Source organism: Gossypium raimondii, chromosome 12, assembly GCF_025698545.1.
Source record: "Gossypium raimondii isolate GPD5lz chromosome 12, ASM2569854v1, whole genome shotgun sequence".
Classification (NCBI taxonomy): Eukaryota; Viridiplantae; Streptophyta; class Magnoliopsida; order Malvales; family Malvaceae; genus Gossypium; species Gossypium raimondii.
Genome location: NC_068576.1, coordinates 7041258 through 7064151, shown reverse-complemented (window position 1 = coordinate 7064151; position 22894 = coordinate 7041258). Strand labels below are relative to the sequence as shown.

The 22894-nt window shown below is 33.6% G+C and overlaps 1 protein-coding gene across 1 annotated transcript; it reads right to left on the bottom strand.

The window, feature by feature from the left end:
• Positions 1–8673: 8673 nt before the first annotated feature.
• LOC105761944 (uncharacterized) lies at positions 8674–14243 on the bottom strand. Its single transcript, XM_012579874.1, has 5 exons — positions 13707–14243; positions 12709–13602; positions 12225–12617; positions 12090–12142; positions 8674–8854 (listed from the first exon to the last, which is right to left on the bottom strand). Exons 1-5 carry the CDS (start codon positions 14241–14243, stop codon positions 8674–8676), a joined length of 2058 nt encoding a protein of 685 aa, XP_012435328.1.
• Positions 14244–22894: the final 8651 nt, after the last annotated feature.

The window sequence follows — 22894 nt, the reverse complement described above, 5'->3', positions numbered from 1 at the left end:
GCCGCCTTGACCCATGGACAGTCTAATAGGACCAATAGCGAATTTAACCTTTTACATATTTTTTTCTTTCAACGAATAAAATCCAATCCATAATAAAACTTCGTCCAAATTTGGATCATAATATAGTGAATACACTATGCATGTAGTATAAATATTTGAGAACCAAGAAATCACTAACTTACAAATAGCTAGCAATTGCCAAACAACCATCAAACAAAGGCATAATGAAAAAAAAAAGCTCCAAATCCCATCTCATTTTAAACCGAAGCCATTAGAACTCATAAAGAAAAGCTAGATATTTCAGAACCAAATAGGTAAATAAAGATTCCATAGAAATAAGTCTGTATATAATAACATCTACACAATCAGACAGTAAGTCTACTTTCAACTGCTAAAAACAGTAAGCTAGAACTTGCCTTCGCACAGTTGACAACATTAAGTGCTTGTGCCACCAGTTTGGTGAAGCATAGCATCGATCTCATCACCATCCTTCATTTCCAGCTGAAAAAAAAGAGAAAATATGCATTAGAACACATTCCCCCTCCGCAATGTGCACATTAGCACGAGTGGTCACTCATCTAACAGAGAAAATGGAATGATACCTCATTAGGAGTTTGCTCGCCTCGCAGGCAGCGACCATCGAACAAGAAGACAATCGAGTTGAAATCCACAGATTGTCGATCACAATATGCATTCATGAGCTTCTTCAGTTGAGTGCTTCTTTCAACCCTAAAGAATACTTCATTCCCATCCTAGGCTCATCATACAAAATTACAGATTTAGTCCAAAATAAAAGACGAAGCCTTACTCTAAAAGGCTAATTATAAATCTCAAATCCACTACGACAATATGAACAACTCTCCAAATATATATATCATTTAACGGTAAACTAACAAAGTGTTGAACCAGAACCGCTTACCAACAAAAAAATTAACAGTTTCCATGAATAGATAAGTCAAAACAAAGGTGTGTCACGGTCACAACAAGAATTTATACCAAATTTGCAGTTCTCTATCATCCCAAAAGTACTAAAACTATTTCAACCTTCAAAATTTCTACGCCCTACAACCTGAATTAACTTCCCATTATTCATATATCTCTCACTCCTAACCTGAACTTATTGGAATTAACAGTTCAAATTATTCCTACTAACATACGGACAAAGATACACTTAGCTTTTTCTCAGTTTTAAAAAAGCCAAAGATGCCACAAATTTCAAACTTTGAGTAAACAAGTTTACCTAGCTTTCTGATCCTCCTCTTGGTTTCTCTAGATGCAGCGATAAAAACTGTCATTTATCATGGGTTGTTACTAGGCTAAGAATTTGTTTTCTGGAACTAGACCCGATCCACCAATCAAATCAGTGAAAATTAAATAGAAAAAATATTTTCTGGAATCTTCAACAATGGAAGCTTCAACAAACAATTTGATTTTTAAAAGAATTAAACAGAAAAAATACCTATTGCTGACAGAGAGAGAACCACTACTTCTGGGTCTTCTTTTCTTGACTGTGGCTGCTAATTTTTTAGGGTTTCTTCAAAATACAAGTAAGGCCGATGGTCGACGGAGATGACGGACGAAGATGGTGAGGTGAGGTGACGAACGGAGATGAGGACGCAGAGGATGTCGAAGAAAATATGCTTAAAAGAGAAAGGAGATTGCTTAGAAGAGAAAGGAGAAAGGGAAAATGTCTTACGGATTAGAAATCGGTAAGACAATTTCCAAAATTTTTCTTTGGATTTTACCCGTGTTTGTAAAATTTTTTCCTATCGAAATCATTTTCCTCAAAACAAACACTGGAAATGAATGAAAATGTTTTCTGGAAAATATTTTCCACCAAACAAACACACCCTAAATGTAAATCGAATTCCAAAATCTAATGTAAGAAAAAGGAAAAGTGAAAAGCAGCCCAAGGAAATCATTGATCTAAAAAATTTGAAATTCAATTCAGCTGATTTGAATGGAAAACCGAAGTGAATGCATCATTAAACTTATTGATATAATAACTAATTTAGTTCTTTACTGTTTACGCATTCTATTAATTTGATCCTAAATATAAAATATTCAACAAATTTAACCATCAATATTTACAAAATTTATCATTTTAGTTCAATTTTAAAATTTTTAATAAATTTAACCCTAAAATTTATAAATGTTTTCAATAAATATAGTCTTCAAATTACTATCCACAATGATTAGCCATTTCATTAAATTCGTATCTTTTCAATGGAGGATTTTGTTTTCACACCAGAGTTGGCTAAACAAACCAATATTGATCATATTTTTTTCTTTTCTTTTTATTTATTTAATTAAATTGTTGACATATTTGATGGGAAGAAAATTCTATGGCTGAAACAGTGGTCACAACTTCAAGCATTGTTTCATTGTCCCATTTGCCTATTTGACGAGTCGACAAACTTTAGAATAAAAGCATCGGGCTATTTATTTTGAAGATATTTAGACAAGTAAAGCCTAAAATGTGAAGAGCATTTGAGTTTAAATTGAAGACTTGAAGATTGATTTCTTGCTGATTAAGTTAGGTTATTTACGGAACAAGTTAAGTCACTTTATATGATTGAAGACTTTCAATTACACCAAAACTCTTATGGAAAGATTATCCTATGCTGGTTTTTAGCTTTACTTTATAGAAAAAGGATTAGATTGTAACTCATCTGTAAAGAAAACTTAATAAACCTAAGTTTTGTCTAGGTTAAAAGATATATTGAGAGTAATCTTGAGACTGAGAGATTAAGAGAGCGTAAATTTGTTCAAGTTAAGAATGTTTTATATGTGTATTGATTTTGTAAAGAAATCAAGAGAGTCTCTTGTATTGCAAAACTAAGCTTTCGAGGGGGAAGCTTAGTGGAAAAGTGATCTAGTCTTTGTACAATGGTGAGGTCACTAAGGCTGTATTTAGTAGTGCTTTTTAGAAGCACTTTTTTGACATGAAAATCACTTTTGAAGCAAAAGAAATGCTAAACAAGCAACTTTTGAACGAAATTTTTGGTTTTTCAAAAGCACTTTTCCACAAATGGAGAAATTAAAATTTTAACTTTTCTCTCCCAAAAGCACTTGTGACAGCTTAATTATGTTTTCACCCCTCTAACACATGATACTTTCCCTTCTTTGATTAATTGCTTAAAAAATATTTAAATTTTATTTTTCATATATTAAAATTTTAACAAAAAATTATAATAAATTATTTTTGTATTATTAAAATATCATAATAATTTGAACATTATTTAAATGTTTATTTGTTACTTTATAACACTATGTCTAAAATGAACATTTTATTTCTCAAAATACTTTTTGACAGCAATACTTAACACTTACACCTTAAACCAAACTTTTTAAAAGTACTTTCTAAAATCACTTTTCCAAAGTACTTTTTAAAAGCATTTATTAAAAGCAATGTTAAACTAACCCTAAATTGGTGAGTGTTATACTAGTGTTAGTACTTAAATAACTGGTTCTATTGTGAGAAAGATAGTGGATTATTGCTCTAGGTAAGGTCCCGCAGACATAGATTGAAGTTGAACTGCATAAACAATCTTGGTGTTCATCATTATCTTTTACGCACTTTTAGTTTTGTGGTTGAAACAGTGATCATAGTTCCAAGCACTATTATAGCCACAGTTTCTGTTTGTAAAAACAAGTAACCCCTCGTTTCTACACAAATAATGACGCTTCATAAACAAATAAATCATCTAGATTTCTTTTTATTTTTTTTATAATCTTCCATCATCCGATTAATCAATAATATATATTTATAAATTTTTAATTTATCAAATAATAATAAATGTTCTTATTATAAGCAATATAAAAAAAATTATCTATGTACAATGTGAACCACCAACATCAATGTTTTTATATAAATATAAATTGTCAATGTTTAAAATAGTAATTCATATACTAAAAGATTATTTTTAAAAGAAATTGTCATTTTAGTGAAATGAATTTTTAAATCACGCTTTTTTTAGAATTAGAACTAAATTTATAATAATTAAAAACTTTCAAAAATTTATTGAATTAGAATTAAATTGACAAGTTTTGTAAAATTTGAGGACTAAATTTATTGAGTTTTTTAATTCGAACAAAAATAACAAATTTTGTAAACACTGAGGGTTAAATTTGTTGAATATTTTATATTTAGGATCAAATTGATAGAATGTGTAAACATTGTGTCGAAACCATTTTTTGAAAAACAAAAAAAAGTTATCGACTTATTAAAAATGAAAATGGGAGTCGCCACCAATCTTTTATTAAGGTGTGATCGGTTCACCATTTAAAATAATTTTAGGTCTGTCTTTAAGCTATCCAGATCCTCCTCTACTTTATTCTTCCCTTTCTTTAATTTTTCAGCTTCTAACTTTTGGACGTCAACATCTAGCCTTAAATGCACCTTCTCTTCTTCCAATCACTCTATTTTCTTTTCGGGTTCCAAATTCCTCTTTTCAAAATCTTGTTTTATAATCTCCAACTCTGATGGGATTACTTGTAGGTACTCTTCCATTGGTCGAACACCCTCCAAGTTTAACTCTGGAATGTTATCATTAATTCTCTTCCTTCGCCATTCACTATACCCTGGAGTTGTCGTTGAACCCACTGTTAGCCTTTTCATCCTATGAACTTGATTCCAAGCCTGAGAAATTTCTTTCACTCTTCTCTTGTAGTTGTCTCCACGGTACGAGAACTCACATTGAGCTAAACCATGTGTTGCCGGCACAAACTGTCTTGAATTGTATTGCCTTAGGACCAACAAAGGTGCATACCCGACGGCTCCCCAAATCCCTGGAAACGGGACCCAGTCAAAGCTTCCACAATGGTAAAGAATTTCATCAGGAATCAACCAAGGAGCTCTCCATTCCACATCACCATCTTGAGGATTTTGCAGGATTGCTGTCCAATTTTCTTCTGATATGCCGTCCCTCCTTGGCGTAGCCACTATCTCTTTTAACGGGGAGTAATGCCCAGAGAAAACTCGATATGAAACTTTGTCAACTTTCCAGAAATGACTATGGAACCAGGCTATCAACAATTGCGCACAACCTATAAATCTGCCTTCACCAGCTCACCTACACGCATTCAAAGATCTAAATGTTTCAGCCAAAATTGCAGGAACAGGCGTGACCCCTTTGCCCAACCGATCAAAAATATTTGAGACCGCTTCGTCAACATGCCCCAATGCTCTAGGAAAGATCACTAACCCGTTGATACTCAAAGCAAACACATCGACCTTCTTTTTCCTATCCGGATACACTAGAATCAAATCCTGCAAATTTTTCCATGGAATACATTTACACTCCACTTTCTGCTTTATCCTGGCCGTGATCCACTGCTCGCTCATGCCAGTAATATTCATCAATTTCTTCCAAAATGCCGGGACATACGCGGCTCTAGAATATGCTTTATCCACCTAAAGCCTTGGACAATGTAGTAAAGCCGTATATTCCTCCACCGTAGGTACCAGATCTACTTTGCCAAAAGTGAAACAACTATATGCAGGATTCCAATATTGAGCAAGGGCCCGAAACAATCGCTCATCTACCTTGACATCTAGCAAATACGGCAAGTCTCCATAATTAGAGTAAAACAACTGCTTGGTTTCATGATTCCACTTATCCTATATCTCTTTTAGCTCCTGAAGGCTATTTTGCGTCACACTTATACGAGTGTAATCCCACAGCTCTGACACATAATCCTTAGCTAGACTGTCTCCCTTTTCCAATTGAACTTTCTCTGACCATATACGGACCATGGCATTGTCTTCCACTTTATCAATAAAGTCGTTCTCCATGACAAACTTCCTAATTTAACAATCGAACTTGAATCGACACTCTTTCGAATATGAAATGACATGCAAACATAGCAATAAAAACACCATAAGTTAGTATAACATATAAACAAAACTTGCAACAAATACGAGAGAAACAAGCATTTATATGGGCAATCCCTAGGGTTTGGGGGAGTTATACCTAGGCTGGGTTCCTAGGCTACCTAGATGCGGTTTGGTTCTAATAGTCAAGGTACCCGAACCAGCGGATTCCTCGATCTTCACCCATTATACGCTCATACAGACCAAGTTCGGTTCAGGGGAATACATTTCCCTATGGCTGCACGGAGATGAAAATCTCATGAAGACATAGGTACGGATGTATCCTGAAAGTGATTCACTATCCTGCACGGAGGTGAAAACCTCATGAAGGAGTAGCTTCTCACTCCCACTTAAAAAGGGTAAGACTACACAGTCTTTATGCAACATGATGCCAAAGCACAATTTACAATGATCATACAAATAAATGCAAAGAGAAGATCGTAAAATTTTAAAAACCCAACTTTAATTTTCAACAATAAGACCAAACAATCAATTTTACGGCCTGACTCTCTTATGGGTCCCCAGTGGAGTCGCCAAACTGTCGAAACCATTTTTTGAAAAACAAAAAAAAGATATCGACTTATTAAAAATGAAAATGGGAGTCGTCACCGATCTTTAATTAAGGTGTGATCGGTTCACCATTTAAAATAATTTTAGGTCTGCGAATTTCAAGAAAACAGGTTCGGAAGTCGGTTACGTACGAGGAAGGGTTAGCACCCTCGTGACGCCCCAAAATTGGTACCGAATTGATTGTTTAATGTCTTAAGGTCAAAATTTGAAAAGATTTTAAAATTTAAAATTCGAATGAGATGAATTAGATGACAAGACTCATTTATTTCGAGGAGATAAAGTGCCACACTCAGTAAGTTAGAGTACGACAGTTCAATCTTCAAAATTAGGTGTACCCTTTAAAACTTTTTTTTAAAACTCGTGTGTTTTAGTTTGAGAGAGATATCTGGTTATTTGAGTCAAACGGTAAGTTTAAAACCCAGTAAGTTAGGGTTTAAATTCCCGAAATTCATAAACACCAAATATTGCCTTTATCAGAAAATCGAGATAACAAAATGTCATGTCCAGTAAGTTAGGATCTAACATTTTGAAATCTTAAGAATTTTATTTTAACAATTGGATGGTTTTAATAAAATAAGCACATAGCTATTTAAATTCATCAAAAGAAATTGTGACCCAGTAAGTTAGGGTACAAATTCCTCAAAATTATGAATGCTAGGTTTTAATGTGAAATTGAAAAAACAATGAAAAGCTTTAAAAGAAATATATATGATGTACATGATATACAATAATTTAAACTTAGACTACAAAAATAGCCAATTAAGCAATAAATAAACATAAATAAAGTGGCAACCATAACCATTCTCACATGATACATAAACTTAAAACAAACTTGACATGGAACAATCAACAACATTGCAAAACAACATTTTGAAGTGAACTTACAGCCAACAATATACATTCATTTATTCTACCTAAATAATATACCACCTAAATATAATATACAAAAAAAATGAAAATGTTATGCGAAAAAGAAGAAAAAGAAAGAAATAAAACTACATGATAATAAAACAAATTTGATATACATATGTAAATTCATTAAAAGGGCTTGAAGATATTGTTTTATTTTCCTTCTAAAAGAATACTTAGTAATCTATACATGTAAAAAAACATTAATAAAAATTATCACATAATATTTGATATGCAAAAGATTTAAAAGGTAAATACAAAACATTAGAATATGTAAGTTATATCCAATTTACAAATATATATATATATATATATATATATATATACCGATAAATGGTAAATTAAATGTTAACATACTAAAATTTAAAGAACACATGGTGAATATAAAGCTAATGTATGATAACTTTAAATAATATAATTTATAATTTAAATAATAATACTATGTTTTAAATTATACTAATAATAAGTTTAAGAACAATATTAAATTTAAACATTGAAATAATGTTAAAAAATAACTATGTCAAAATAATATTTAAATATGTCAAACAATTAATACATAAAAAATAAATTTCAACAAAAATAAGAATGAACTAAATCGTTAATCGACTCAAATTTAAGGGACCAAAACGGCAAATAAACGCAGAGATAAATAATCAAAGCCGAGCAGGGGAAACGACACCACTTAAATATTGGTCAAAATGGAATCGAGACCAAACATGCGGTAGAAATTAAAAAATTACACAAAATCAAGCTAAAAAAACACGAAAAGAAGGGGGACTTGTCGCACAAGTGAAAGAATTATTTGTACAATAAGGTTACAAATGAAAGAATTATTTGCAGGATAATCAATTAATTAGAAAATATTTACTTGTATGAAAGGCAAAAAAAATAATTGCTCGAAATGAATGTAAAGATGTATTTCATTAGAATAATGATATTCAGGCTCAAGCCTTTTTCATAAAGGATTTTCCTATCATTTCCAGGCTAAAACAACAAGAATGTTCTGAGCATTACTCTGAATAAGCCCTAAAGACTACAGGGATTTCTTCTGCAGTCCAGTTGTTTAGCTCGCTTCCAGGTTCGTGAGGGCAGATCTCCAACAAGGCCCTTTTCTCAGATGTTTCTATAGCATTGATATGGACATTTTCCAACATTTCTTCAATGTCTTCGCTTCTGTACACCCCACGCTCAGGATGAATAAACCCACTCGAGACAAAAGATGTAAATATGTGGGGAAAGGACATAGGCTCCAACTTGACCTCTTTTCCGCTCAAACGTGCCCTTCTTCTCTCTTGTCTTTTCTCTACTTCTTTCTTCTTCTACTTCATGTCTGGCTTGTATCCTAAACCATAACTGTCAAACTTTTCCTTCAGCATCGGTGCTTCAATCTTTCCTTGAAGATATTTTCCCAATCTTTTCCCGGGTGAAGCTCCTCTTCCAATCATCAATCGCAGCCCCATCTCCGTGGTCCTGGATATTTTCGGTACAGAATTCTGCTTCCTTCAGCAATAAACATTGCGTTCACAAATTCTAATGACCAAAAAAAGCATTCCACTGCCTCATCATCAATCTCCACATAAGGTGCATCACTAGTTACTGTTGCGATGATATCTTCCTCCGCATTTATTGTTATCACCCGACCTTCTGTGTAACACCCCTAACCCGTATCCGTCGCCGAAGTAGGGTTACGAGGCATTACTGAACAAACACAACCATTTTTAAAATCAAACTGATCACAAATATGAAAATTAAATTACTTTTGCATAGCTATTTATAATTTACAATCAAAATATAATCAACATCGTACTCAAACCTATACATGCCATAAGATTGAGTTCAAATATTTAACAAAATACCAAAAGTAGTCGATAGTGTGATAGACTATCTTGATGATCCCCGAGCTCAGTAACGCGTCTCTAAAATCTATAAAACAAATGGGCAAAAACAAACAAAGTAAGCTTTTATAGCTTAGTAAGTCTATAGCATACCTAAAATACATATAAAAGAATCATATAATTCTTTAAGAAAATTTATTGAAATCACAATTAACAATTATAATTACTAATCAAACATTTGTTTAAATTTTAAAAGGATGTGTATTTATCTAATACACCCAAATGACAAATGTATATACATTTTATGCATATAATCTACAACCATGAATCATGAATGCATATATACATATATGCATGACAAATATTAGAACCAAATGTATATACACTTTAAACATATTAGCCGAGTGCATATATACATAAGCTTAACAAATATTATAACCAAATGTGTACATGTATTTACCACATACATTTATCCAAAGTCATATATGTACTTATCATGCACATACAATCGAATATATATATATAACTTTATCAATCACATTTCATATCTCATTATACATGTATATATATATATCGATCATAAAATTTTAACCTAACTCATATTTATGCCTATAACCGAATACATTCGCATTCAACTTTTACTTATAAACAAATATTTACACATATATGTATTAGCAATTGCACATAAGATTACTCATCAGTTTCTTATACCAAATGCACCCATAAAAATATATATATATCAACCACCTATGTCGAGTTTATGCACAACATCTTCAAACACATAAATCTGAACAATTCACACAATTTCAACAGATTCACCGGCACTTAGCCTGCTAGGCTTAAAACCTGATTCAATACACTGGCAATTAGCCTGCTAGACGTAAAGTCTGAAATATTTCACCGGCGTCAAGCCTGCTAGACGTATAGTCTGAAACATTTCATCGGCATCAAGCCTGCTAGACGTAAAGTCTGAATTATCTCATTGACAATAATCATTTTAGGCCCCAAGCTCAAACACTCAATTCACCCAAATATTACTCATTTTCAAACTATATAGGTATATAAATTCCATGCTTAAATATTCAGCTCGAAACTCAAAATTTATATCATAGAAACACATGAATATATATATATAAAACTCAACCACCAAATCCAATTTGACAATTCCATAAATCAACTGAACATATTTATGCATAACCTTATACTTCAAATCCTACTACTAATATAATACTATTTAACTAAAAATATTCTTGAATAATATACACTTTACATTCCAACATATTAAAATTTTACACACATATATATACATGATCAAAACTAACATATGCAAATATCATCTAATAACAAATTTCAAAACTAAATCTTATACATGCATACATATACACTCAAACCGCATATACTTTTATAATGACACATCTTAATTGATTCAAAAGTGTATATATACATGTATATTTACATGTTTAATAATAAAACTCTTATATCTATGTATATTTACGAATCTTTAAGTACACATATATACATATACATATCTTTGATTAAATCAATAATTTATACATGTATATACGTGTATGAATTCAAACCCATATATATATATAGAACTCTTATACTTCAACTAGATTCATTAACATTTATGTATATACTTATTTACCTTTGCACTTTAGCTAAATTCAATTACCTATATAAGTATAAATCTCTAGGTTCGAATATAAAAGAAAATATATATAAGCCAATCATACTTTTAATTTATTCAACCGATATACTTTAAATTATAATTCATCAAAAATAAATACATATACATAATTATATATTGTTTTTATGACATTAAATAGCTAATAGACTTACCTCGGAAGATGGAAAATCGAAGTCGGACGATTATTCGACTAATTTGGCTTTTCCCCGATCTAACTCCGATTTCTTTGGTTCTCGATCTAAATATATTCAAAATAAGATAATTTATTTATTAACACATTCAATTTAATCCAAAAACAAATAATTTGGAAAATGACTATTTTGCCCCTAATATTTACACTTTTTGTTATTTAGTCATTTTTGCACAAAACACAAAATACACAAAATTTTCCCTCACTAAGCTAGGGCCGAATGTTCCTTGTCTTCATACTAGTCCACACATTTCATTTATTTCACATTTTAGTCCCCCAAAAATTTAATTTCACAATTTAACCCTATTTACTCAATTTCACTAAAAATCCCAATACAAAACATATTAATCTATCACATATCTTTCATTTTTCATCATCAACTATCATAAAGTCCAAGCATTCATCAATGGCACATTTCAAAATCATCAACAATTCACAAAATTAAAACATGGGTTTTGAAGAACACAAAGCAACGATCTCAAAAACGTAAAAATTATTAAAAATTAAAACCTAAACATACCTTAATCAAGCAAAATAAGTGCCGAACCTAGCTTGCTATTTTTTTCTTCTTTTTCTTTTGTATATTCGGCAATGACAAAGATAACATGCATGGCTTTGTTTATTTTAAGTTTTATTATTTTCAATATATTATACCATTATTATTTTACTTTTATATTTAATATAATTTATATATATATATATATATAATAGCCATCATTGCCATCCACTACCATTAATATTGGCTAAATTTCAACATGAAACCTCCAAATTATAAAGACAAAAATAATTAAGCACTTTCATATTTAGCCATCAACTTTTTATTTTATGCGATTTAGCCATTTTCTCAAATTAAGCACACAACAATAAAATTAATTCATGAAACTTTCACACAAGTAAATTCACACATAATAAACACGTAAAATAATATTAAAATATTTTTTAGACTCAGATTTGTGGTCCCGAAACCACTGTTCCGATTAGGGTCAAAACCGGGTTGTTACACTCTGATACTATCTTCACCTTCTGGTGTAGCGATGAAGGTACTGCTCCGGCTGAGTGTATCCATGGCCTTCCTAATAGACAATTGTAGGAAGGCTTAATATCCATCACCAAGAAATCCACCTCATAAGTAATTAGGCCAATCCTTAATGGTACCTCAATTCTCCCAATAACCCTCTTTTCCGTTCCATCAAATGCCTTTACTATGCTCTGGCACGCTTTCATGTGTGAATTGTCCACCGGTAACCTACTAAGAGTAGATAAAGGCAATACGCTTAGTGCAGATCCGTTATCAATCAGGACCCCCGGGAGTATGTATTCTTTGCATCGGGCAGTAACGTGCAGGGCTTTAGTAGAACCTCTTCCTCCAGATAGTATTTCGTCATCACTGAAGAAGATAAAATTGTCAACACTTATATTGTTGGCCAACCGATCCAGCTTGTTCACCGAAATATCATCCGCCACATATGTTTCGTTTAGTACTTTCAATAGTGCATTTCGATGTGCTTCTGAACTTAAGAGCAAAGCTAATGTAGAAATAAGGGCCGGCTGTTTGCGTAGTTGTTGCACAACGCTATATTTGATGTTTCAAAAACTTCAAAAATTCCTTTGCCTCTTCTTCTTTTATTGGTTCGTTAACCAAGGACTCAACTTCCACGGCCTTCCCTTTCTTTTGCTCTTTCTTCCAATTCTCTTCTCTTGACGATTCTGCCTGAGCGTCATATCGCTTCCCATTGCGTGTGTAAGAACCTATTTCCTGATTTCTTTCTACTTCTTTTCTCAAAATTGTCACGGTACATCCATAATTCCACGGCACCATTTTGTTATCCTTGTGTGGGAAATTCGATGGTTTCTGGATTACAATTTTTGGTGTTATCTGGACCCTAGACTCATTACTCCGAGGGCATGAAATGATGACCACAGGATGATTCGTTTCCCTAGTCTTCATTGCCAACTCTGATACGCAAATATTTCTTTCATCCTCTACTTCTTCATAAAACCTCATTTCCTTATTATCCATCATGCTTTGGGCCAGATCCTTAAATCCCTCACATTCTTGAATCTCATGTCCTACCTCACGGTGGAATTCACAATAGCTTTCATCCTCATACCTTTTTTCAGAATCTGAAATAACTAGCCCCCTCTTTGCCATCTCTCTCCAAACCCATTTCAATGGGGTTTTTACTTCAGCAATGTTGTTCTTGACTTTTTCTCCTCTGCTTTCACTCATCATATTCACCCCCTTATCAGCATGATTAGGCAACAGATTTTTTGCGTTAGGTGAGTCGTCAAATTTGACGACTCCTATGCTAATGAGCCTCTCAACTACCTTCTTGAAAGCCGTGCAATTCTCTATTGAGTGCCCTGTAATTCTCGCATGGTAATCACATTGTGCGTTCGTATCATACCAATTGGGATACGGAGGTTGCAAAGGGCTTAAGTAAAAGGGAGAGACAACGTGCGCATTGAACAACTTCTGATACAGCTCCTTGTATGACATCAGAATCGACGTGAACTGGGGCTTCTCAGTACCCTATCTTACGCCAGATTCTTGTCTTGTTGAACCTTGTTGACTGGCAGCCACCTTTCTTGGCTGATTCACTGTAACCGACTTGTTGTACGCATTTACATTTTCACCTCATTTTTCTTCCTTCTCGAGGCTGGCCTTTTGTTACTCTCTCTTGCTTCTATTTTCCCATTTCTTATGGCATTCTCAATCATTTCACCATTCATTATTATATCTGAGAAACTTTTTGTTGCACTTCCTAGCATGTGCGTGATGAACGGGGCTTTTAAGGTATTGATAAAGAGCATTGTGGTCTCTCTTTCTAGGAGCGGTGGTTGGACTTGGATGGCAACTTCCCTCCATCTTTGTGCATACTGTCTGAAACTCTCACCCGATTTCTTCTCCATATTTTGTAGTGTAATTCTATCGGGGGTCATATCCGTTACATGACTGTATTGTTTCATAAATGCCTGTGCTAGGTCCCTCCATGAACCAATTTTGGTATGACTTAATTGATTGTACCATTTAGATGCTGCCCCCACCAAACTGTCTTGGAAACAGTGGATTAACAACTGATCGTTGTTAACGTAGCCAGTCATCCTTTTACAGGACATAGTGATGTGGGCTTTGGGGCAGCTAGTTCCATTATATTTCTCAAATTCAGGCATCTTGAATTTGGGAGGTAGTACTAAATCTGGGACTAAGCTTAGATATTTAGCGTCGATTCCCTGATTAGTATCAGCGCTTTCCAAGGCTTTGAATTTTTCCTCCAACCGCCAACAAAATCCTAAGGGATTGTTTAAAATCAGTCTTTTTCTTAGATTTCTGACCTTTAAACCTGGTTCGTTCTAAAAAATAGTCCTGTTTCAGATTACTGTATTATTTAGAGACTTTTTTAGAGTAATGTGCAAAACTTACTTTATGAAAGTTTTAGTAGTCCATTAATCATTATTCCAATGCAACATGTTTGCTAAAAGATTATGACTATGGATAAATGTTGGTTCTGAGCATAGCTCGAAAGAGATAAAATATCGACAATAGTGAAAGAAGAATAACAAAGAAGTTGATTGAGAATGTGTATATTAATAAAAAGGGAAAAAAGTATTAACACATTCAATACAATAAGAACTAGGTGCCCCAGTTATCGCAGCTTGAATTTCTCTGTACAAACTTCTGAAGACTATTCTGAGTTTGGCATGTGTTTAGGAGATCTGTAATACTCTGTCGATGCTCCAAGATGTCGTATGCCCTTTCTTGTTGGTTTAGGTATAGCGAGATCATCGTGTGCCCCGATCAAAATTTGAACAGTTCCAAGCTTCTCATGCCCTTTTTTGACCAATATTTGAGCCGCCCTTTTCGGGGTTTCGACTCAAATCCCCTTTGATCTCAAGGCGCCCTTTGCAGGTTTTCACCTTGGCCTCTCTAAATCTCTCTTTTTTTAGAACAAAACGCCCTTTGCAGGTTTTCACTTTGGTTCCCTTCTTTCAAGTGAAGTATTTCTTGATGGAATCTGCGTTTACGGGGTTTGGCAAACTTTTACCATCCATCTCACTTAGAATCAAAGCTCCACCAGAAAAATCCTTCTTTACAACATAAGGACCCTACCAATTTGGCATCAATTTTCCTTTAAAGTCCTTTTGCATATGAAGAATCTTTTTTAGCACCAAGTCTCCTTCGCGAAATTCTCTGGGGCGGACCTTTTTATCATAGGCTCGCATCATTCGTTTTTGGTACATTTGCCCATGGTGAATAGCTCTTAACCTCTTCTCCTCTATTAGGTTCAACTGGTCATATCGAGATTGGACCCTTTCAGCTTCATCCAACTGGAGTTCAGATAACACTCGTAGAGAAGGGATCTCAACTTCAATGGGTAATACTTGCTCCATTCCATAAACTAGGGAAAAAGGTGTTGCCTCGGTAGAAGTTCTAACAGATGCTCGATAGGCAAGGAGAGCAAATGATAACTTCTCATGCCAATCTTTGTAAGTCTCAGTCATTTTCCCCACAATTCTTTTAATATTCTTATTGGCCGCCTCCACTGCACCATTCATTTTTGGACGATACGGCGATAAATTATGATGCTTGATCTTAAATTGGCGGCAAACCTCAGCTATTGTGCTATTGTTCAAATTCAATGCATTGTCAGATATATTATCTCAGGCATTCCATATCGACAAATGATCTCCTTTTTCAAGAATTTACTGACTGTTGACTTCGTGACATTTGCGTATGAAGCAGCTTCTACCCACTTGGTGAAGTAATCAATGACTACGAAGATGAAACGATACCTATTAGAAGCCTTCGGTGAAATCGGCCCAATGACATCCATACCCCACATGGAGAACGACCATGGAGAGGTCATAACGTGAAGTGGCGAAGGGGGTGCATACATCTTGTCTCCATAAATCTGACATTTATGGTATTTCTTGGCGTAATCAATGCAATCCCCTTCCATAGTGGACCAATAGTATCCAAATCTCATGATCTGTCTGGCCATGGTGAAACCGTTGGCGTGCGTCCCACAGACACCCTCATGGACTTCCTCCAAAATTTTCTTAGCTTCCACGACATCCACACATCTTAATAGTACTTGAACTTTCCTTCTTTTGTATAGCACTTCCCCATCTAAGACATATTCGATGGCTATTCTTCTCAGAGTTCTGTTGTCGTTCTCCGTTGCTTGACTAGGGTACTCCCGATTCTTTACATACTGTAGGATACTCTGATACCAAGGGTGATCGCCTTTTCCCTCCTCCTCAATACTGTAGCAATGAGCTGGGGTTTCATAGATACTCATTTGAATAGGCCTCATCACTTCAAGCCTGTTCACCTGAATCATCGAAGCTAGAGTAGCCAATGCATCAGCCATTTGGTTTTCCTCTCGTGGGAGATAACAGAAGGTGATATCGTCAAACTCATCAACCAACTCGAGGACCAGCTTTCTATAACTGATTAACTTAGAGTCTCTAGTTTCCCATTCCCCTTTGAGTTGGTGAGGCCAAAACGAGCAGTGGTGGCGCATGTGCGAAGCCGCGCACACTGGCAGAGGCTCGGCACGTAGGGATGAAGGCCGTGGGTGGTTGCGTGCATGAGGAGTGGCTCGTGGAAGGCGGCAGCTGAAGACCCCAGAAACCCTAGGGTTTCTGCTTGTTTCAGTTCTGGGCTAGGGGTATCGGGCCACTGTAATTGGGTCGTTTGGGTTTAGGCTAGTATTTGGGTTTGTACTGGGCCATTTATAAATGGGTTTGGTTTGTATTTCGGGCCTTGGTATATTTGTATTATTTTTTGGTAAACTGATCTGGGCCAATTGTAAATGGACTTTTTTTTGGACTGAATTTTATTTATTATTTTCTTTGGTTTTTGATTTTTATTATTTTTTATTCTAAATGGGCCCCGGGCAAATTGGGCCTATTACACATTGGAGGGCTAAATTTATTATTAGACCATAAAAAAGGCCACATAAGCTTTTCGTCACTTATCTAACGACAATTAATGAGAGTGACCAAAATATTTTTATGTTGAAAAGTTTAGTGATTAAATCAAAACAATTAGTAGTTTAATGACCAAAATAAAATGAATGCAATAGTTTATTGATGAAAATAAGCATTCATAGATCTCTTCCAATTTCATTTTCTAGCCTTATTCTCACTTAATTGTTTTTAAAACTTATATAACACTAAAAGCTCATTTTTTTTGTATTATTCAACCCGTTTTATGATTCATGTTCAAGGTGTGTGGTTGCCCCTCCCAATAATCTTGTCTTCAAGGTTTGAACCTGTAACTCTCACTGGGAATGAAATGTACCTTACTAAAATCTCAAATTTTTACCACTCAAAAGGTTTCTTCTACTTCAAAACCCACAAAAAAAATCTTATCAATATCCATTTCTTTTTTTTTTTTTTGATATTTTACTTTACCTTAAAGCATCCCAAAATTCTAAGAAAACCCGAAATATATACAAAATCTAGTTTAGAACATTTTTTTTAAAAAAAATTGATTCACGGTTCTCAGTTTTACACCTAATCAAAACAATTCTAATAAAATTCAGTTTGAATATGTTAGTTGAACTATTGGACTATTATGTTCTCGGTTGAACTAGGTGGTCCAATAATATAAGAAAAAAACTTATTACAATATTAGACATAAAATAAACAATAGTTAGTACAAATTTAAGCTTGAAATTAGAAAGAGGAGCAGAAACTCGTATAAAAAAACAAGATCTTCAAAATAAGCAAAAAAATATCCTTCTCTTTGCTCAAAATAAATCATGTGTTGAGGAAGGTTTTGGAAGTGCCCACTTCGGTCAATCATTGCACTAAACATGAAACTTACCTTATTTGTTGGCATGTTTGACCAAAATATTTTGATGATTTGCTTATCTCTTTTTGAGGATTTTGTGTAGCCAATCTCGTGTTTATCATTAGAGAAGAGATTGAACCGAACAAGATTAGTTTTCAAGGGTTTTTATGTGATCTACTTACTTTGTATGTTGAGATAGGCTATCCAAGAATATATGAGTTGACTTTATGATATTTTGTATCCTTATATTAAGGATAATTGATTTGATGTGATTTAGGTAGATCATGATGGATTGAAGAAGGCTTGATCAACCTTGATAGAGGTTTGATTGTTGAAGCAAGTTGTATTGAATGAGCTGAGTGGCACTCAGTAGTGCCCATTGCAAAATGCCACTGAGGTAGTGAAGTTACTAGCCATAATTGAATTGGCAATTTAATGAAGCAAAATCTTTGGACTAGTGAATCTATTGATATTTTGAAGATATTATGAACCATTTATAAAAAGCAATCTGTGGCTATTGAAGATTGGATTGGATTCGAGTGAATCTATTCAACCTGTGTTATGTGGATATTTGATCGAGATCATATTATTGATTTTAAGAGACTATATCTTTATCAGATTATGTAATTTCTATTTTTAAGGGGTTTCTTTGTATTCATTTAATTTCTATTTTATCAAGCTGAAACGTATATATGGTTTGGGGCTTGTCTAGGCTTAAACAAGAGCTTTATTGAGAGCACTTTATTATGTTCATTGTGGAATTTTGTTGAAAGAGTGCAAGTGGTTTGAAAATCATTAGAGTTTATAGTCTAAATTCTCAAGGGGAGAGTTTAAGGGTGAGTATTCTAGTCTTTAGGTAGAAAGGTGATATCTATATACTTGGGGAGTGATAAAGTGTGATTCACTTATTATATCGCGGATTAAAGATAATGAAATTAATCACTGAGCTAGGCTTCACAGTGTTAGGAAATGTGTCAATATTGTAGTAAACGTATAATTGTTTTCTATGTATTTAAAAGATGAATAAGTAAATTTCGCATTTCACTGTCATATCTTTTGTAATTTTGTCTTTCATATTTTTCATGCATAGCCAAATTGTGACATTGTAAGAACGTTGACAATGAGAGAAAGACAACTTACTTCAGTAGATCATCTAAACGAGTCCGTAATTTCGTAAAATAATCAAAGTGAGCATTTGATTCAAATACTGAGAAAGATTATTATGTCGTCTACAATTCTAATTGATGAGATGAATAGTCTTGGTTATTGGAGAAGTTAACTCAACGGGTAGAGACATAGATGTATTCATTGGCAGAATGATACATTGGACTGGACCCAAGATGAATTAATTTTGAATCTGTTTGCGAATCAATTCACTTGTGACATTCATGGTGTGATTTACCTAAATCCTGAGTTAGTCACTAACCATACTTATGTAACTCATGTGCTTTGATGTAAGTGGAGACTTATGCTCTTAAGATGATTGAGCCGATATCCAGTACGTTGGGTACATGACTTGTGTATGACATGACTTTACTAGAAATAGTGAAATTCATAGCTCAATTAAAGAGTTAACGATATCATCTCATTGACATTGTGTGGATTGATAAATTGGAACGTGGCTACGAGTCGCTTGTTTTCAAATGAGCAACTTATCATAATCATTTGTTGACAGTGGTCATATTAATCATTAAGAAGACACAATGGTGACAATGAGATAAAATAGGATTGTGTTGAGTGAACGGATTTAACTCAAAGGAATCAATGATATCATATAAGGGTAACACACACATGATGAGGTCATTGGACAAAGTAGTTGGATGAATTGCTTTCGTAAAGAGTATATAATGAGGAGTTTTCAATCATGGTACTTCTTATGGTCTGCCTCTATGATTAAGTAATTGCGAATTATTGGAACAATGCTTTTAGACATAATTACAATTACTAAAGTCTAATTGTATATGCTCGATTGGTCCCTCCGCTACCTCAACAAAAGCTCGATCGAACTGCATTTGATTTAGAAGTAAATTATACGACTTTGGAAATAATTTAATTAAGACGATTTATTCGATGTGGAATTAAATTGGGCGGTCATACGAATTGTTCAAGTAGAGAATTTAATTAAAGAATTTTCTTGAAAAATTAATTTGGAAAATCTAAGTGATTTTTGAGAAAATTAATTTTGATCAAGTAAAATTAAATTAATCAAATTAATTAAAATTAATATGATATTTTTGGAATTTAATTTTCAAGTCAGGCAATTGGCCAAGTAGGTAATTTAATTTGAAAATTGGACCTGAGATCATAAATTGGGCCCGAGAGCCCAAAACTGAGACCATGACCCAAAAACTGGTCGAATTGGGCCTAGTTTGTGAAACCGGGTCAACGTTCCAACCGGTAGCTGGACTGGACTGGTTGAGTCATCATTGGCCCAAACCAAACCGACAGAAATCGAACATGCTTGGGGTGTCGGCGGTGACATTCCGATGGACAGAATATAGTCAGTGGCAGTGGGTCTTTAGTGGTTGAGCAGTGGAAGAATTACACTCCTACTGGAATTCTATTAGAGAATTTGATTTCAAATTAACTATTCCAAAAATAATATTATTTTAATAGATTTAATATTAAATTTAATTTAATACTTATCTTAATAGTATTTTATTAATTTATTATTAAAGTGATTATCTTATCTTAATATTAAATTTAATTTAATATTTATCTTGTAGATAAATATTCTATTAATTTAATAAGATTTAATATAATTTTAATCTAATATTTATCTTGATAAATATTATATTAATTTAATATTAAAGTGGTTAAGTTTAATTATAATTGAACCCTCTAAAGTCTCCTTATATAAAGAGAGCCTTGGGTTATTATTTACACACTTGAATTCAAGAAAAAGTTGTACAAAGAAAAATCTCTAAAGAAATTACTTTAGAAAATTTCTGGAGATATTTTTCTTATTTACAACTTGCCCCAAAAGTACCTCACTGGTAATTTTTGTGAATAATTTTTTTATTCAAAATGAACACATACTCATCAGACATGAGCTTGAGGATAACGGAGAAGACTACTCGGTCGAAGTGTTCATCCTAGACGAATAAAAAATGTACAATTTTGATTAAGTATTTATTATTTTAGATATTACAACCAAGTTCTTATTTTGAAAATTTTTTAAAACTTAGATTTTTCCCTAAATTTATTTTTTGCTATGTTTTCCAAACTCGATTTTCGACACGCAGATGTAGGGAAACCAAATTTCATAAACAAACATGTTTGTTCTTTATTATTATTTTACATAGATTTCGCAGTGTCAAGCTGTAATGGCCATTACAGTCAGACACTTCTGTTTAACTTTAACAGTTCAAGCAATTAACGGCTGTGGGTGGTAGCAATTGGTATCAGAGCCTCCTATTTAATGTAGCTACTGGTGTTCCTAGTGTTGATACCTGCTTGAGATGAAAGAAGTTTCATTGTTACGACCCCCTATGTTGGATGAAGTAAGTTATGCTTATTAGAAAGTTACAATGAAAACCTTCATAAATTTTGTTGATGAGGAAGCATGGAGATCAATTCTCAATGGCTAGGAGCCCATTACTGTTGATTTTGCCAGTGTTAAAACTTCCAAATTTGAAACCACTTGGACCACCGAAAAAAGGAAGCTTGGAAATGCGAACTCAAAGGCCTTTAATGCAATCTTCTGCGGTGTTGATTGTCAGGAGTTTAAAAGGATTTATAAATGTACTACTAGCCGTGAAGCTTGGTTAATTCTAGAGACATATTATGAAGGAACCAACAGAAAGAAGTAACTGAAACTACAGATGTTGAGCATCAAGTTAAAGACTCTAAGGATGTTGGATAATGAAACTATTGGTTACTTTTATGCAAGGTTGTGTAACTTGTCAAATCAAGCTTTTGCTCTTGATAATGAATATTCAAGCTCGAAGTTGGTGAGGAAAGTCCTTCAATCTCTACCTGAGAGATTTGCAATCAAGGTAAAGGCTATTGAGGAGGTTAATGACCTTGATCAATTGTAGAATGATGAACTCACAGGTTCACTTGAAACTTTTAAGATGAACCTTGGTGAATCTAAAAAGAGCATATCCAAAGTTGAAAGAAACATTGCTTTCCAAGTAGTAAAGAAAGTGCCCACTTCTGACTCCATTTCGATTGAAAGTCTTCATAAACAAATAAAGTTTCTAATTGAAAACTTCAACAAGGTTTTCAAGAAGCTGTTCAAACAGAGAAAAGGATCTTAAGGCGGACTAAGATTCAACTGAGAAAAAGAGAAATGTGTGGCCATTGATGAGAACTCTCAAGAAAAGAAGAAAGACATTTGATGTTATGAATGTGAAGGGTATGGTCATGTTCAAGCTGAGTGTCCAAATACTATGAGAAAAAAGTCTCTGTGTGTAACTAATAGTGATGAAGACTCCTCAAGCGGCTCAGATTTAGATGAGAAGTGCTTTAATGGTTATACGACCTTCACTACAAAGTTTATTTCCCCGAGTGAGACTGACTCAGACACAAATACTGAATCAAATCATGAGTCGAATACAGAGTTCCTACAAACCTACAAGACTATGCTTGAAAAATGGTAAGAAGTGTCTCATATGAATGTAAAGTTGATAGTTGAAAATTCCAACCTCAATGAAGAAAACCAAAAGTTGATTAAGCAAATGGAGTTTAAATATTCTCCAAAGTCTATGTTTATTTATCAATAGGATGTTTACGAGGCTTTTCCAAAGTCTATATTTGTAGACATTAGAAGTGTACATTATATAAAACTGTACTTTTAATGGACATTTGAGTCCTAAGTACATCAAACTTATGTAAATCTTGATGGCCATCCACTTAATGATAAGATAGTCATAACACTCCCCATTGGATATTCATTGGTAGATAATGTGATTCGTTAAAATCTTACCAAGATAAAAAAACCTGCAGAAAAAGAAATTTTAGTGAAGGAAAAAGAGTGCACATATCTATAATATGCATAGCATGCTACCTTATTAAA

Coding starts and splice junctions, on each gene's coding strand:
- LOC105761944 (XM_012579874.1), bottom strand. CDS start 14,243: ATGCCTGAATTTGAGAAATATAATGGAACTAGCTGCCCCAAAGCCCAC. Junction 13,603..13,706: donor CGAGAAGGAAGAAAAATGAG/GTGAAAATGTAA, acceptor GGCGTAAGATAG/GGTACTGAGAAGCCCCAGTT. Junction 12,618..12,708: donor CCGTGGAAGTTGAGTCCTTG/GTTAACGAACCA, acceptor CTACGCAAACAG/CCGGCCCTTATTTCTACATT.